Genomic DNA, 16,435 nt, shown 5'->3' on the forward strand with positions numbered 1-16,435 from the left:
TTTCATTTTAGCAAACTTCGAAAATTTCTTGCTGGGCGCTTTGTCTTTTCTGATTCCTTGGTAATCTAGCCTTGGTTGCTTCACTTACTAATAAGATGTATTTGATGGTCCTCCAGAGTTCAGTAACAATTTCTGGGGGTTTTAAACTGGTTTTGGGTTTTCCTACTCCATACACTGTGTTTTCTAAAAATTATTTTATCTCAGAAGAGATAATCAGTTTACCTCCAAGGCTCTGAGAAGCCTATGAGCATGCCTTGTCAACTACACATCTTTGCTTTTAGACATGGCCCCTTTGTAACTATTCTGGCAACACAGCCTCCTTGTCCAAGCGCTCAAAGAGTATATAGCGGAATGCTGGAACCAAGAAAGGCAAAAGTTAGAAGACAAGTATTGCTGACGTTTATTAAAATCTCCAGACTTACACAACTTTCATCTCTTGGCCTTTCTCTGTATCAAGTTGCAACAACATTTTAAAAAATGTCAAAAATATAAGCCACAAGTGCCTATTTTTGCACTTGTGTATGCATGCAACTCCTGATTCAATCATTGAAATCTGCATCCTCTAAACAGTAGATTTTGGCCCTCACTGTGTCAGTTTAGCATGCTTTCAAAGAGCATATGGATAGCCAAGTTAACAAAGCTGAAAATTTAGGTCTGCCTAAAGCATCTCCTCATAGTATGTTAATATGCATAACCATATGCTTTTCTGAGTATATTAAAACATGGACTGATGTATGTGATAAGATTGTAGTTCCTTTGAAAATGCCATAGCAATGTGGGATATGTTTTTAAGAATAAAATTAATCTCAGACACAAAATCTCATACACATAAAAAACATCTAACCACCAAACCATCTAGCAAATGTCCAAAAGCTGTATATGTTCATACAAATTTTGTCTATGATTTTGAGGTTCTTTGTTGCTAAAGATTTTGCAGGAATGAGCTTGGTCACAGTTGGACCAGTAATTCCTGTCATCAGGCTGACATTTCAAGAGCAGATTTCTGCATTTGTACTCAACCTCCCAGATGCACCAGAACCACAACCACCCTCCCATGTGTGGGGCTGCAGTGACAGTGGAAGAGAGGCCTTTGCATTTGCAGAATAGTCAGGGCCAGACAGTCCTTGGTGAGCACCTTTCACTCTCTGTCCATCTGGGGGAGTAACGGCTTGGAATGATTTACTTTGCATTGTTCATGGAAGCTGTGCATTTTGCATACATGAGGGAGCTTCTTATCTCCTTATTCCTCTGGGTAAGCAAGCTAGGGGATTTGAACTGAATCCATAAAGGAAGTATGCTGAAATCTGTGACAACAGTCTTTACATGATTTTATTTATCACTAGCAGTCTTTTCTCCCTCCCTTCCCATCAATGTTTTGTCTGTGCAACCAGGAAGTCTTGAGCAGGATCCTGACAGCACCAAAGGAAATGAGCAGCAGCTAATTTCAATATTACCTTCGGAGGCTTCTAATATTTTCAAAGGAGATAGAGAAAAAAATTGCATTCAGGCCATATTTTAAATAAAACCACTGTTCACTATTTATTGAACACATGGATGGTGAAAAGTATAGCAGCATTTTAGAAACAGAAATCCTGCTGTTAATGAAACTGCTAAACACTTTCTGCACTGTCTAATTCCTTTAGCATGTAAGTGGGATTTGCCCAGTCCCTGAGCATCTCTGCTTTCATGTAGTGCAGACTCACAGATGCCCTGAACTTCCCTTTTCCAAGCAGCTGTGCGTTTGCTTCTGTATATGGTCATGTACAAAAGTATCACTTGTTTAATCTAAGGCAAATGTCATTTACTTAAAGGTACCCTCTAGGATCACTGCATCATGATCAACTTCTCAGATAGGCAAGTGCATGCAAACCATACAAGCAAACTGTTCAGTTGCATGAAAAATAGTGCTGAGAAAGAAAACATTTAAAATTAATAAAAGGGACATATCAGTACCATCCAAAGTGGTATGTGACCGGCTTATCTCTTAGTTGTGTCTTAAGAAGAATTGTTAATTTATTCCTACAACAGAATGGAAGCGTCAAGGTGTTCTATGTTCCCTTGGTGAAATAATGATTATGTACTAACAATCATAAAATCTAACTTAAATCTCTTGCTTACTATGGAGATTATGTGGGACTTGTGAAAAGGACTACTAGGTTTCACTTAAGTGCAGAAATGCTTTGCTGGAGAGAGAAAGAGTTTATGTGGTATACAGACTTTGCAGCGACTTCTGCACTGCTGTTTTTTTTTTTCTCTAAGAAAGCCCATTTCTCCTGCCCAGCTGTTTAACACTTTTATGAACCTTTTAAGAGCTTGGTGTCATAAATAGCCTCACTGTTTTATGTTGTCCTTTTAACACTTGGGCAGCTTAACACCTATGCTTAATACCTATTTGTTCTTCTGAAGATTAACGGCAATTAAATTAATTAAAAGAAATAATGAAATTTTCAGCCCATCTGAAAAAAAAAGAAAGAGAGAGAGGGAAAGAAAGAAATTAAATTGTCTGGTGTAATTAGAAACTGAAAATTTGTTTATTTTTGATCTCACATGTTTTGGTATCAGCACCAATTCGGTTGATTGTATTTGGATTAGATACAAGAAGCAGTCGATATCTGGCCTGAAAACATTCAACGTGTCTGAAGGATTCAGCATCTTCTCACTCTGTGTTGCTTACATCTTGTCACAGAACATTATGTTATTTTGTACCAGAGGCATGTTATTGATGTTAGGTTATACAATACCAAAACAGGATTTGTAGTGTCTTGTGCTTTTGGATCATACCCCCATGGTGCTCAGTCAGGACTTCAGGGACTGATTTTCCAACACTCCCAGTTGTAGAAGTACATCTTTTGAACTGCTATACTCTGTCAAAAGTAGAACATGTTGCTGGAGAGCAATACATGGAGTATTTTAGTGTGCAGTTCAGATCTACCACACTCGCTGTCACAAGATCAAGAGGCATCCATGTAGTTTTTTATTGATTCAATCAAGGCAGAAATCTAGAACACCCTGAAAAGCACCATTGCTTCTCTAAACGCGTGATGGAGACCCTCATCAAAAGCCCTGGCATGGGGGGCTATTCTGTCTCACAGTGCTGTAGCAACCGCACAGGCTGGCTGAGGAGCCCCTGTTTTCACCAAGATCACTTCTGCACAGCTGCTGATGGATTTTTTCTGGCTCCCACAGCTGTGAGATCAGAGCCAGCCACATTGATGCTGCCCTTTGGCTGCTGTCGAGGCTGAAAACCTTGCTTCTATGCTGCCAGCAAAGTGCCAAAGCTGAGGCTGGTAGGCCACCCAAATCTGCCTCGCAGTCTGCCATCTCACAGCCTGCTTTGGCAGCAGTTAATTATAATGTTCCTGGAGAGCTTGTACGCAGCAAACTGCAGAAGCATAGCTGTCTTGCCCTCAGTAGCTGCTGTATGTGGATGAGCTTATCACAGGCACTGCCTCAGCTTCTTCTCCCATTTCCCACCCCCCATCTGGGGTCCCCCACCTCCCCCTGCTCTCCCTCTCCCCTCCTTTCCGCCGAGTTCCCATGTGAATACACCGGACAGGGCCTGGCAGAGACGCCGGCCCTGCCGCCAGCCCTGGGAGCGAGGGCAGCCCAGCTGCCGGGGCACCAGCTCCTGCCTGGCGAGGCCTGCAGCCCCGCTCTGCCCAGTCTGCAGGGCCTGTCACCGCCGCCCCCTCTGCTTGCCCCCTTTCACTGGTGCCCGGTTTCTCTGAGTGTTTTGGCACTCACAGGTCCAATTTGGAAGAAGATGAGGTGGTTGGGAGCAAGCATGGCTGTGCCCGTCTTCCCTGGCGCTTGCAGAGGGCTGTGGTTATTCCTTGGGCCTTTGGCTGAGGGCTGTTCCCTTCCCCCAGCACGTCTCCCCAGCAGGGTTTCTTGAGGACTGAGCAGCTGAAGCCGTGCTGGGATGACATGCTCGGGTTCAGAGTTGGGGACAGGAGACTGCTGGGACCTTCAGGATGACCACACAACTTGTGAGTACCCAGATGTCATTTTCCTCAGGAGCTATCTGTAAGCCAACAGAGCTGTGAGCATGATGTGACAAAACTGTGATGTCTGGGGAAAAACCCCCAATCTTTTAGTCTTTCTCCATGAATTGTCTTTTCTTGTTTCTTAACCCAGCAAAGGGTCCTTCTCTTCTCCCTCCAACGAGCCGTTTTACAGGTCTGGGTAGCAGTGTTGCATAGATCTCCCCAAGGAGGCACGGTGCATGAGGAACCATGTCCAGAGAAATAAAAGGGCCTCTTGCCCCCCCGGCCTTCCTGGCTCGGCCCAGAGAGCCTGGGAGCGCTCCTGGCTGCGGGTGCTGGTGCGGGGGAACACACACGGGGGCTGCCTGAGGCATCACCCCTGAGGTGCAGCCCGGCAAAGCTGTATGGACACAGGACCAATGCCCTTCTCGGCTGGCGTGCAACGCGCTGGTGGATGGAGTCGGTTGCTCCTGACTCATGGGGGCAGATAACGGCTGTTATCTGTTTTGTGAAATAGTTTTGGAACAGCTGTGACAGTTTTGTTGTTTTGGGGCTTGGCTAACTCAATACCTATGCTCAGTCCCAGCCTGTGCTTCTGTAGCTTCATGGCAATTCAGAGAAGAGAAAATGAATTCTTCATTTTGCTTTTAATTCACAAGCAGTGTTTTTAAGTGCTCTCCAATATCTTAAGTTTTTGGGCTTATCACTTTGTCCTACTTGCATTTAGGCAATATTTATCTATCTCACAAGTCTGCCCTTCTAAAGTTCACTCTTTTATTACATTACCTCAGTACGAGCTATGCAAAGTAACCTAATAATTTGCTCTCTGCTTGTGCTAATCCAGTTTTTACACTCATTTCCTGTACTAGCTCTGCCTGGATTCTCAGCATTAAGCCACCTTTTCATCTGCAGATACTATGATAGCCTGTGAGGAAAGGTATTTCAAACTTTTCACCAATCAGCATCACATACGCCTTTTAACACTGTGTAATTCAAGCATTTATATCATGTTAATCCTTGAGGTTATGAACTCAATTGGGAATGTCAGCATGAACCATCCAAAATTAGGATTTGATTTTTTTGTTTGTTTTGTTTTGAATTTATTCCTGTCAGTCTCAAATCCTACAAACACTTGTGCTGTTTAACTTTTCTGCTCTAAGTCTTTAAAGCATCACTATGAGTATTCAAGCCACCATCTGTGACAGTGTGTGCAGAACTGAGACTTCAGTTTAGGGGCGATAGGAAATATTTTGTCTAAATGGTTTTTTGGAGTGGGGGGTGTTACTGAAAAAATACTTATAAAGTTAAATTCAATTTTTTGAAAATGTTGATTGTGTAAAAATGAAAGACTTTTGTTTAGATACATTTTATTTTTGCTTATGCATTCCAGTTCTCTTTTTCTAGGCCCTGTTCTTAAATTGTTAAAAATGTGTGTTTGCTTCTTATCTCTAGCTTTCAGACTCAACATCTATACCTTTCTGGCTTTCTTTCTTTCTTGTATCAGTCCAAGAGGCAGAATTGTTTAATATGTTATTCTGTGTTTCTTCCAGCTGTGATGACATAATTGATTACAGATGATTGGTCATAATAGTAAAAATCAAAAGTAGGCTGTAAGTGAGGGTAGGCAGTTCAGATAACATTAGGAAATTACATTTATTTTTATCAGAATCTTTAATAGACACATAAGGTAAAGCAGCGACTGTCTTTCTTAAACATAAATGAAAACACAATTCTTTCTGAAATCATGTAATTTTCTTCTGAATAATAAGATTTAAAATATCCAGGGATTTGATAAAGCATACATCAAAAAGTCTATCTTCTAATTTGCAACAAAACCCAGCAGTTTATTCCATTTAGATGAACAGATTCACTGGTGACGGATAAGCTATGATTAGGTATGTTTTTTTAGACAGAAGACTAAGATTTATTACTTAGATGTTATTCCAAACCTGATATAATTCACGTCTAGAGCTGTAGCTCACATAAAAAGTATTGGTGTCTAAACACCATATGTAAGCCAAAATTGCCCTAAAGGCCATGAATATTTAGCTCTGGGGTTATAGTTCAGGTCAGTAGCTTTTTGGATATTTGTTTCAAAAATGTGTGTTAACAGACAGTAAGGAATGAAATTCAATAATTTGTTTTGCCCTCTTAAGAATTAATAAACATTTTATAGTTAGCTGCTGAATTCAAGGACTTCAGTGGGAATAGGTCCAAACACTAACTTCTCTTAATGAGAAAATAAGTAGAAAATACACTTCAAAAAGTAATCTAATTTCTAACATACTTTCCAGATACCCCCTAAAGCCATTGATAATGTAGGTTATCAGGAAGCGTTCCTGGTCTTGATAACACTATGAAGTATCTCATGATGTTTGGCCCTCTTAAGTCCCAGCCCATGCAAATATATGATTTGTGAGTATATTGGTTCACAAAAATAAAATAGCCATTTTTAATTCTCAGAATTTTAGGGAAAAGTCAGAAACTGATTGCTCTTTGCCCTCAGGTTCAGAAACCAGATAACCTGTAGAAATATGTTCTTAAATTTCCATTCATTCCATTATGTTCAAACCTTCATTTGTAGTAGGGTACTTGTGTGCATGATTTTTGATTGCTCAGTCTTGTGCTTGAAATGTAAGCTAATCTAATTGCATAACTGCCAAAGCATGAGCAGAACTGAGCATATAGTTAATTCCCATATGTCTGCTCATATTAGAAGGAAAAAAAAAAGAATATTGTTCTTCTACTTTGATGTCCCTTCTGGGTATTCTTTCTATAACTGTTTTTGTAAATGATTTTACTGACAGTAACATGCACAGCAAACATAAAAAAAAAATATTATTCATACAAGAGTGTTGAAAACATATTCTTCTTTACTTTCTCTAACCTCATCAAGAAACATAAAAAAAATCTCTGACCTTTTGTTCAACCAATAAACAGAACTAACTAACAGTGATGTTAGGCATCACTAGATTGTTTTTAATCCATTATGAATAGAACTAGAAACTCCATACTGATAAGTAATGAAACTCCATACTGATAAGTAATGAACAGAAAGACTAAGTTCAGCAAGTAAATTTGTTAACAAGTACTGTATATCAGCTAGGGTTGGAGCTGAAATAGTTTCTTTAGCATATAGAATTCTAAAGCTCTTTGTTAGACATATAATAAATAAGCACTGGATGTACTCTTTGAATACATTTAGAAAAAAAGTTGACATAAGACCACATTTTAGCATTTCTTTTATTAGGAAAGTGTCATTTAGCACTAATACTCTCATTACTTCAGGACTGACTTCACCTGTGCTTGTATTTCTGACAAGAATATCAATTAGTTGTTCAAGATGATGCACCTGCCTCATTCAGGATGAAGACTTAAATATAACCACTTCAGTCAGTAGCAGTTTTATTTTCATTTGGGTCTTCTTCACTGAGACAATACATCGCTATGGTGAGCTGTTGGCAAAATGCCTATACTTTGTAGTTAATGGCAAAAAGTAATCTAACATTTAATAAAATCATGTGGATTTTCTTATTTGAAATACAGTTTCATTTCTTTGGAAAAGAGCTGGAGAGGAACTTTTCACAAGGGCATGTGGTGATAGGACAAGGGCCCATGGCTTTAAACTGAAAGAGGGTAGATTTAGATTGGCTATTAGTAAGAAATTCTCTACTGTGAGGGTGGTGAGGCACTGGAACAGGTTGCCCAGAGAAGCTGTGGATGCCCCATCCCTGGAAGTGCTCAAGGCCAGGCTGGATGGGGCTTTGAGCGACCTGGTCTAGTGGAAGGTGTTCCTGCCCATGGCAGGGGGTTGAAACTAGATGGTCTTTAAGGTCTCCTTCCAACCCCTAGCATTCTATGGTTCTTTGAAAAGCTGGATTATGGTAGGAGCATTGTATTGTTTAATGGCTGTAACAATTATCTAAACTCACTCTTTCATCTTCTGTTTCTATTTTTGCCTTTGTATGCAGTTTTACTTGACCTCAGAAAATGAAAAGGCTAGTCTGGTCTCACCAGCTCACTTTCTGCATTTCTAGAGGGGCCTTAACTTCTGGAGAAAATAGGCTGTAAGCACAGATGGCGGAGGTCTGTAATATACCAAAGATGACTCAGTTCATTAATGCATCCTTCTGGCTTTTGTAAGGCTAGAGTGCAGTTGCTTGGAAATCTCTGGTAAACACAGAAAACTTTGCTAAGGTAGTTTGGAAGAAGACATAGTGTTTACAGTGCTATTTCAATTTCTAATGAGTTTCTCTGCAATTAAAGGACAGTGAGACCTCCACCCAATGCAGTCTGTCCAGTAATGTCAAGAGAAATGCAAGGGAAATGCTGACTTCCACCGAGCCATGAGCTGGCCTGGGAGGCAAGCTGGTGGTGGTAAGATCTGTGATCCCTACAAGTCATAGCAGGTTAAATGCAACTTTAGAACTGAGGAGCTGGGTGGCTGGACCTGCTCTGAGCAATCGAGAGCAGTGGACAGTCCAGCTGGTCTTTAGGAGAGGAGTACCTGTAGTGAGTATCTGTGACATTCAACCTATATTAAACTGTCCTTAGTGGTTAACGTTGCTAGGACTTGTTCCTCTCTTCTTTAAAACCACTGTACTTAGAGAAATTAAAATAGCTACTTTAACATTCTTTGTAAAGCATTTCCCCCCTTATTTATCTGCAAACTACTTAGAATTAAGTAAGATGTAAAGTTTTCCATTTAAGCTTTGCAGTTAGACTGGGATTTTAGGTTTAGTGAAGTTTTTTCTTTTGGTATTTTCTCCACTGTTTTGTCCTGCCTGATAACAGAACTGGAGCCCATGTCCATGCAGTATTCTTCTAGTAAAGTGGCCAGTTCTTTAAGGTTTGTGAAGTGCTTTCATAGCCTAACTCTCCTGCTTTGAAGTTGCCCCTTAAAAACACCTGAAGTGAGATACACTCAGTGAAGAAAGAAAATTATGTTAGGAAAGCTATCTGAACTCTGAGAAGAAACTGTGTGGTAAAGGGCCTTAGGTGGTAAAGTCAGCATTAAGTGAAGAGGGAAGGAAACACAAATCCTATATGGAATAACAGATAAGTGGTAAAATGCAGCCCCTCCTGACATCACTGTGATTTTAGTCTTGAAAAAGATATTCTGGGGAAACATGGGAGTGTTTGATCTTTGCCCTTTCCACAGTGACAGAGAATTCTGGCAGAGGAGGGACGGTGTCAGTTCAATGGTCCTGGAAGTTGTGCGGCACCAGAGCTGCTTTCTATGAGTGTAGTATTTATGTTCAGGATATACAAAAATAACACACAGGGGCAGATCCATTTCTACAACTTTTCGTTTTTTGTTGGTCTGCTACATTTAGGGAATAAACGTGGCCTTTGTCTTTTATTTTTAACTCTCTCAATCAAAGGTATGGACAAAGGGATGTAAGTGGTTGAAGTATTACAGTGTAGAAAGTGACAGCTTGTCATCTGAGACACATTAGCTGATTATGTATGTGCTCCCAACCTGTTACTAACATACTAGATTAAATCTGATGTTTGATGTTCTTAATTTTAGTTTGCAATGAAATAAGAGTATGCATATGATTATTTAATATGGTTCAACTGATAAGAAAGGTATTAAAATGAGATAAATGAATAATTTTCTTATTAACTCACCCTATTCAAAGTTGCCTTTTGTGGCATAGGGAAACATAGGATGCTGTAGGAGAGAAAACTGGCACTCTTTATTTGCCTTTTTTTATTTTATTTTTTTTAATTTTTTTATTTTTTTATCTGTTCAGTGGTCCAAAACCTTCCAGTTTTCCCAGACTTGCATTTGACAACTGTACAGTTACTGTCATATTTAAAATTATCACTAGTTTTTACAGATGAGTTATTGCAACATATCTGGAAGTACCTTAATAATCAAATCATGTACTTGCTCTGCTCATCCCAAATAATCTGGTTTTGCAGTAGAGAAGCTCTTGAATAGTTATTCCTTGCTGTTATGTCATGCAGTGCTCTTGTTCTCCTCTTATTTTTTCTCTGCCAAAAAGTAGTTAATGAGCTGAGGAAACTAGATGTTTTATAGTCAATCAATACTGAACAGTGAAACAAACTTCATACCTCCAGCAATGTATCTGGGAGAGGTGAACAAAGAAATCACGATGTTGAGAGAGGAAAGAGGAAGACAGGGAAGTTTCTCATTTGTTATTTGTGAGAAGAAGGACCTTCCTGCAACATGACTTGCTTCTGTAGTACCCTGCAGTGAAGGTAGATTTTGTGGTTTTCTTGCTGGTGCACTTCCTGCACTGTGTGTTTGCAGGGTATACGGTGTTTTTTGCGTGTTCACTTTTCAGCTAGATTGTGGTTACTGCTGCTGTTTAGAGGAATAAATGCAGCAAATGAGCCCCTAATGGCAAGGAATAGGTGACCTCACCTGAGGGTATTGCTCATGGCCTAGGTAGGTGAAGTATCTCTTGCTCCCTGACTTTTGTTATTTAAGTGTGTTGGAACATTCTTCCAGGCACGATCCTCTGCTCTGGGTTTTTGTTGTTGTTTTTGTAGGTGTGTCTCTGAAGGAGTCCCTAAACAAGGAGTTGATATTTCCTATTGCCTAAAAGCAGAGTGAGAGGGAACAGTCTTAGTCTTCCTCTTCAGCATGACACACACCCCCTCCCCCCACGTATATTTCAAGGGGATGTTCTCTGCAGCACAAATAACGATTCATATTTCCTTATGCTGCCCCACAAATAATCCCTGTCCTTGAATGAAAATGGACATTGATTTATGCAGGACACACTGTTGTTGTTATAAGCCCCCTGAAAACACACCACTTTCCGTCATACGGCTTGGGAAGACCCACACAGCTAATCTGTGCTTCCCTTAAGAAGGCAGTCTCCGGGATTCTCATAAGCACCTCATTGCTGAGGCTACATTTCTGCTCCATTTCATAAATGAAAAATAGATTATTCTCTTGACAAAGAGAATGGGGATAAATTTGCCAAAAAGCTACAATAAAAAGGAGAACATAAACCTTTTAGATGGAGCTCATGGGTTCTGCTCCCCACACTGCTCAAGTGTTAGTACAAGCGAGTAGTGTTAATTCCAGTGTAGCTGTGGCACAAATGTAATACTTGCTGACTCACAGGAACAATTTGTGAGGCTAAATTTTTAGTAATTTCTTCTTTTGTCTGTCTTCTGTTCATCAAGAGAACATCTTTGATTTTTACTACAGGATGTTAATGTTTTTATAAAGATATTTAATACATGGAATGCAATGAATGAGAATAATTCCCACTACATGTAGCTCTCACCAGCATCTTCAGATATGTGGATCCTCTCAGGAAGGCCTTATCAAGGATTTTTAGAGTGGCAAAGCAAAGCTGTCTTTGGCACTGAGAGAAAAGTGTCATGAAAATCCTCTTAGTAAAACTGGAGCCATGATAGGGTTAGAATTTACTTTTATGCTGCTGTACAGGCTGTGCTAGAAGCATATAAGGAAAACATCTGGCTCTCTGATTAGGGTACAAGTTGAACAGAGCTAAAAAGAAGAGAAAAAAAATTGTTTTAAATTAGCAAGGTATTGTTGGGCTCAAAGTATGTTACTGGCTCATGTAATTTTGGGTACAGGTCAGAATGACAATCAGTTGTCTGTAGCCTCAGAATAACAAATACTTTTGCTTTTCCCAGTTGATCCTGGTAGCAAAAGGCAGTTGCAGATAAGATTGCAACTTTTCTTCAATGGCTTTTTCTAAAGAAAAGTGGTCCTCAGCCCATGGCCCTGTTGGAACTTTTCACTGCCTACCATCTCATGCAGATTTTTTTCATTACACTTTTGCCCTCTCAGCTATTGCATATGTGTGGATTGAAAGTGGATGTACACACCAAGCTGGTACAGATGGATGTGTTCTTGGCTGTTGCACAGAATTAATTAGTGCTTTCTATTCTATATATGCCCTTACATTGTGCGTACCTTGGTAGCTGGGTACATTGAACAATGTATCTAACAGCTGTCACATGTTCATTTTCTGCCTGATCCTTTCCCCTGAAGGGGGAAGGTGTGCAGTGTGCTGCCTTGCATTGGGAGCATGGCAAATGGACTCTGAGAAGACCTCCTGGGTCATCAAGTCTCATCTCTGGCTGTTGCAGACATCTACATTACATAATGCTCTTGCGAGCTGAGCAAGCTGCAGTCTAACATCATATTTCTTTTTTTGTGCTGCTATTGGAAAGCTGTTTCACTGCTTTCATATAAGGGTTAGAAATCTTTCCTTTTCAGCTTCAGATTGTTTCTGCCTTCTCTTTTGCTTATTTCATCTTGTGTCGATGTTGCTTTTGATATTCATTAGCTTTCTGCCTTCTAGGCTATCGCACTTACTGAATTTGTAGACAACAGTCTTACTTCCTCATAGCTTGTATTTTGGTAGGCTGTTGTACTGTCAGTACAGATGTGACTACGTTTGAGATAATTGTTACTCCATCAAAATTAAAGCTGAGAAAAATCATTCCAAGTGGATTTAATTTTTCATTTCTTGAAATCATTAACTTGAATTACAGCAGAGTTAGTGCTGTACTGATGTATGAGAAAATGCTGCCCCACCTTAATATCTAGGTAGGAAACTTACTACATTTGTTTTCTAATATGCATTGCCTAAATATCTAAAAAGATTCAGTTTAGTCCCCTGGCTCACCTTAGGTAAGACTTTAAGAATGATTCTACTGGTTTCAAATGAGTCTGCGTTGTGCAAAGTTCCACATGAAGTTGGGAAATATATCCTAATTTCCTTCCAAAGCATAAGGTGCTTGCTAATGGCAAGTCAGTGATGAGGCTGTCCTGCCTCAGTCTGGGACTTGAGCCAAGTCATAAAAGCACTACAGCTCAAACTGCCCAGCCTCAGGTCCTGGGGTAAATCCCTTGGTGACTGCAGGTTATGGCCTATAAATACATGGAAATATCTCCACATGTGTCATTCTCAGCTTAAAACAAACACGGTACAATTTACCCACTCCATTTACCCAAGTACAGGGTCTTGGGATGGGGCTGCAGTTCTGAGCCCATGCTGGGGGCTGCTTGCTGGTGTGCTCCCACTAGGCACAGATCTTCCTCTCTTATCCCCTCCCCGCAGCCATGCAGGGCCAAGGCATTGCTCTGTTGCTGCTCTGGAGTATGCCTGGCTCAGACAAAAAAGCAGACTGACCTGGTTGCTGTATCAGGCATTGAGTCACAGACTGGAAAAGAGGCCATTCTGCTGTGCTGCAATTTTGAGAGAAACTAGTTCAGTGTAAAAGGCTGGGGAACTTGTGTTTTTTGTTTGACACTACATCTGGCACGTTTAGCTGTGTCCTAGTATGACTATGACTGCCATAGTGTGTCTGCATAATGTGTCTGATCTGCAGGAAATGATCCACACTTCTGGAAAATGCACTTATTTCTACTGGATTTATAAAGAATGCCTGAACTGCCTCTTGCTGAATTTTCTCTCTGGTGGCTACACCTTTTGAGTAGTTGTGATTTTTTTGTGGAGGAAGTTAGGCTGATTCAGAAGTGTTCCTCTTTGCAATTTGCTATTTCAAACTATAGCTACAAAGGGGGAAGGTGGACCTCTTCAGTCATCCCTTGCTTAGAAATGTTTGGGTCTAGAAGTGTTCAGCATATCTGATGCTACTCCCTCAATAAATTAAGTAATCATTATGGATGTGGATAGCATAAAATGAATGCTTTTCTTTTTGAACCATTTCTTGTTGATGTTAATAGATGTTTTTTTGCAATCCATCTGCTCCTCTTGCCTGATTGATGTTCATCATTAATCCTGTGCTCATGGCAGGCATGAAATATTCAAAGAAAACTTGAGATTTCACCTGTCTCCATAGATGAAGGCAGTCTGAGTTTTGTAAAGCTGTTTATTTGGCTTCCTAAACTTATAAATAGAAATGTGAAGAGAATTTGAGAATCAGCTTTGATATTGTCTGGGCCACAAAAGTTCAAATATTTCTAGATTAGGAAGAGTTATTTCTGAAGTTCTTACAGATAGCAAGTCCCCTATTTGAAGAGAAACATCAAGCCTAAATTTTAAGTGTCATGAAGGTCAGTCCTATTAGTGCAAGTGGCTTTCAAAATGCTAACAGATCAATGTGTTTTACATTTTCATCCATCTTTCATTCACTTTTATGAGAGTGGACCACATGTGGGACAGAATGGCTTGCAATAAAATCCTTTTTTCTCTTTTTGTGACCGTATTCCATGATTAGGACAACTGTGATTTTTTCCATAGAAATGTTAATAAAACTTTATTCTTACTGTCTGAGCTGTTTCTGTCCCCGTCTCTACTTATCCATTGTTTGCCTTCAATATTCACTGGTAAATCAATGTAAGAAAAGAAACTTGCAGTCTCCAGGTCAGTTAAGACCTACTGATAAACAGGCAGCTTGTTGCTGTTGCTCCACTGAACTCTGTTTACTTTGGTGGATCTCCTTTGCTCTTCTTTCTGCTAATACTAGTTGATTTTTTTTTTTTATTATTTTTTTTAGGAAAACGATCCTTTCCCATCACAGACCCTTTACTTATAAATGCATGATATAATATAAGTTGTTTGTTTGGGTTTTTTTTAACAGGAAATTATGGAGAAAGTGGAATGGAAGCCTTCAAAGAGCTGGCTGCCCAAGAGGGTCTCTGCATTGCTCACTCTGACAAGATCTACAGCAACGCTGGGGAAAAGAGCTTTGACCGCCTGCTCCGCAAGCTGCGAGAAAGGTTACCCAAGGCTAGAGTGGTGGTTTGCTTCTGCGAGGGGATGACAGTGAGGGGGATCCTCATTGCCATGAGGCGCCTGGGAGTGCTTGGGGAGTTCCTGCTAATTGGAAGGTAAGGCTCTGGGTGTCATTTCTCTGCCTGTCCTTTCCCTCTCGTCCTGCAGGAGGTCCTTTCATTTCAGAGCCATGCAACTCAGGCTACCTGTAATTACCATATTTACTTGTCTAATGAATCAAAATAAATAGCAAGATGGTAAAGCAGATCTCTGGAATGTGATATGGCGACGTATGCCAGCTTAATTAGTGGTGGTAACTTTTGCTGTTAACTACTAATTCTTTTATATGGATACATGATATTAGTGCTTTTGTGCTTTTGCACACTTTAAGGGAGCGTTTCATACACAGATTTTAGAACCAAAATAGGGAGAGAAGAATTCTGGTTTCAGAATGTGTCTGGAAGTGTGACACAAGACAGCATTTCATGTGTTTCACTAAACATGTCTCCTGATAATTTGAAACCCCAAATTATTGTGTGGTTTTGATTACTGGAACTTTTTTCCAGTCTTATGATTACAACCTGTAATTCTCAGTTGTATACTTTGTTCTGATCTTTGCTGTTGAAAGCTAGGGCACTGATATTACACAGACTTGTTTGTTTTTTAAAGTGTTGAACTTGCTTATGGTCAAGTCAGTATGTATGTGTGTTTTTATATTAACCAGAGTAATAGTGCAGGCTTGTATTGGACAGGCAAAGGCTACCTTTATCAAAAAGAAAATGGTTACTTTTTTCCTTCTAGAGTTTTTCTTTGTAGATATTCACTGAAATATAGTAATTTTAGTTCTATCACACGTAGTCTATCTACATTTATATTTTTGTGATAATTCTTATTTTGAGGCTTCTTTGACTTTCACCTTGATTTTTGCAATGTCTTTGTCTCATTTTCCATTTCAATGAATCTTGTTCAAATGATAAGGACTGACATTTTCTGTCTTGTCTGTTAGGTTAATAATGTCTTTCTTAATCCTTCTAGTTACTCTTTGTTTCTTTCTTATTTATTGTTTAAACACCGTTCCTTTAAGGCTTTTGACAGTTGTCTCCATACCTATTTAGCTTCTGTTGCTTTTTGTTCTGTTGTCATTCTGATCTTTCAGACTTCTTTTTGTCCCTTTCTTTCCTTAAAGTCTTTGTATCTGTCATTGTCATTAACTGAGATGCTCTCCTTTTGCCCTGTGCTATAATATTGGTCTTTCCTTGACTATATTGCTCCTCAAAACCCAGAATTATGATTTTTTTAAGTCAGACAGCTAATCTGGCCTAAGCAATCATCTGAAAGCAATCAATGGTTCTCCTTTCATTGTTTATTTTTGTTGCAGTCTTTCATTGCAGTCTGTTTGGAGCAGAGACTGTATCTCTACAAGTGTGTGTAGATAAGATATAGCACGTTTTGAAAACCATCAGCATTAAAATGAAACAGAGAGCAAGGTGGTATTGAGAATGGTATTCTAGATTTGTGCATGCGTTTTTCATCTGCATCATTCAATACACATAATTTGAAATGAATAATGGAATGTTTCAGTACTGACATGTTTTAAGTATGTTTTATCAGCGAATAGAGGAAACTAACTATAATAAAATTAGTCTGGGTGACAGCATCCCTGGTCTTTTTGTAAATGCCCTGCGGCTTTAGGTAACGCTGTCTTCATGTATTGTTGTCATTCTGTAGTGATATCTTATTGTT

General features: G+C 39.6%; 1 protein-coding gene across 2 annotated transcripts in view; it reads left to right on the forward strand.

Annotated features, from left to right (window-relative positions):
- GRM1 (glutamate metabotropic receptor 1) overlaps positions 1–16,435 on the forward strand; it is a 195,708-nt gene that overhangs the window by 23,194 nt on the left and 156,079 nt on the right. For both annotated transcript variants that reach the window (XM_056344584.1, XM_056344585.1), the window contains exon 2: positions 14,559–14,808. In XM_056344584.1, the coding sequence (XP_056200559.1) occupies positions 14,559–14,808 (250 nt within the window). The remainder of the gene's footprint in view (positions 1–14,558; positions 14,809–16,435) is intronic.

This window comes from Falco biarmicus, chromosome 6 (assembly GCF_023638135.1).
Source record: "Falco biarmicus isolate bFalBia1 chromosome 6, bFalBia1.pri, whole genome shotgun sequence".
NCBI classification, from domain to species: domain Eukaryota; kingdom Metazoa; phylum Chordata; class Aves; order Falconiformes; family Falconidae; genus Falco; species Falco biarmicus.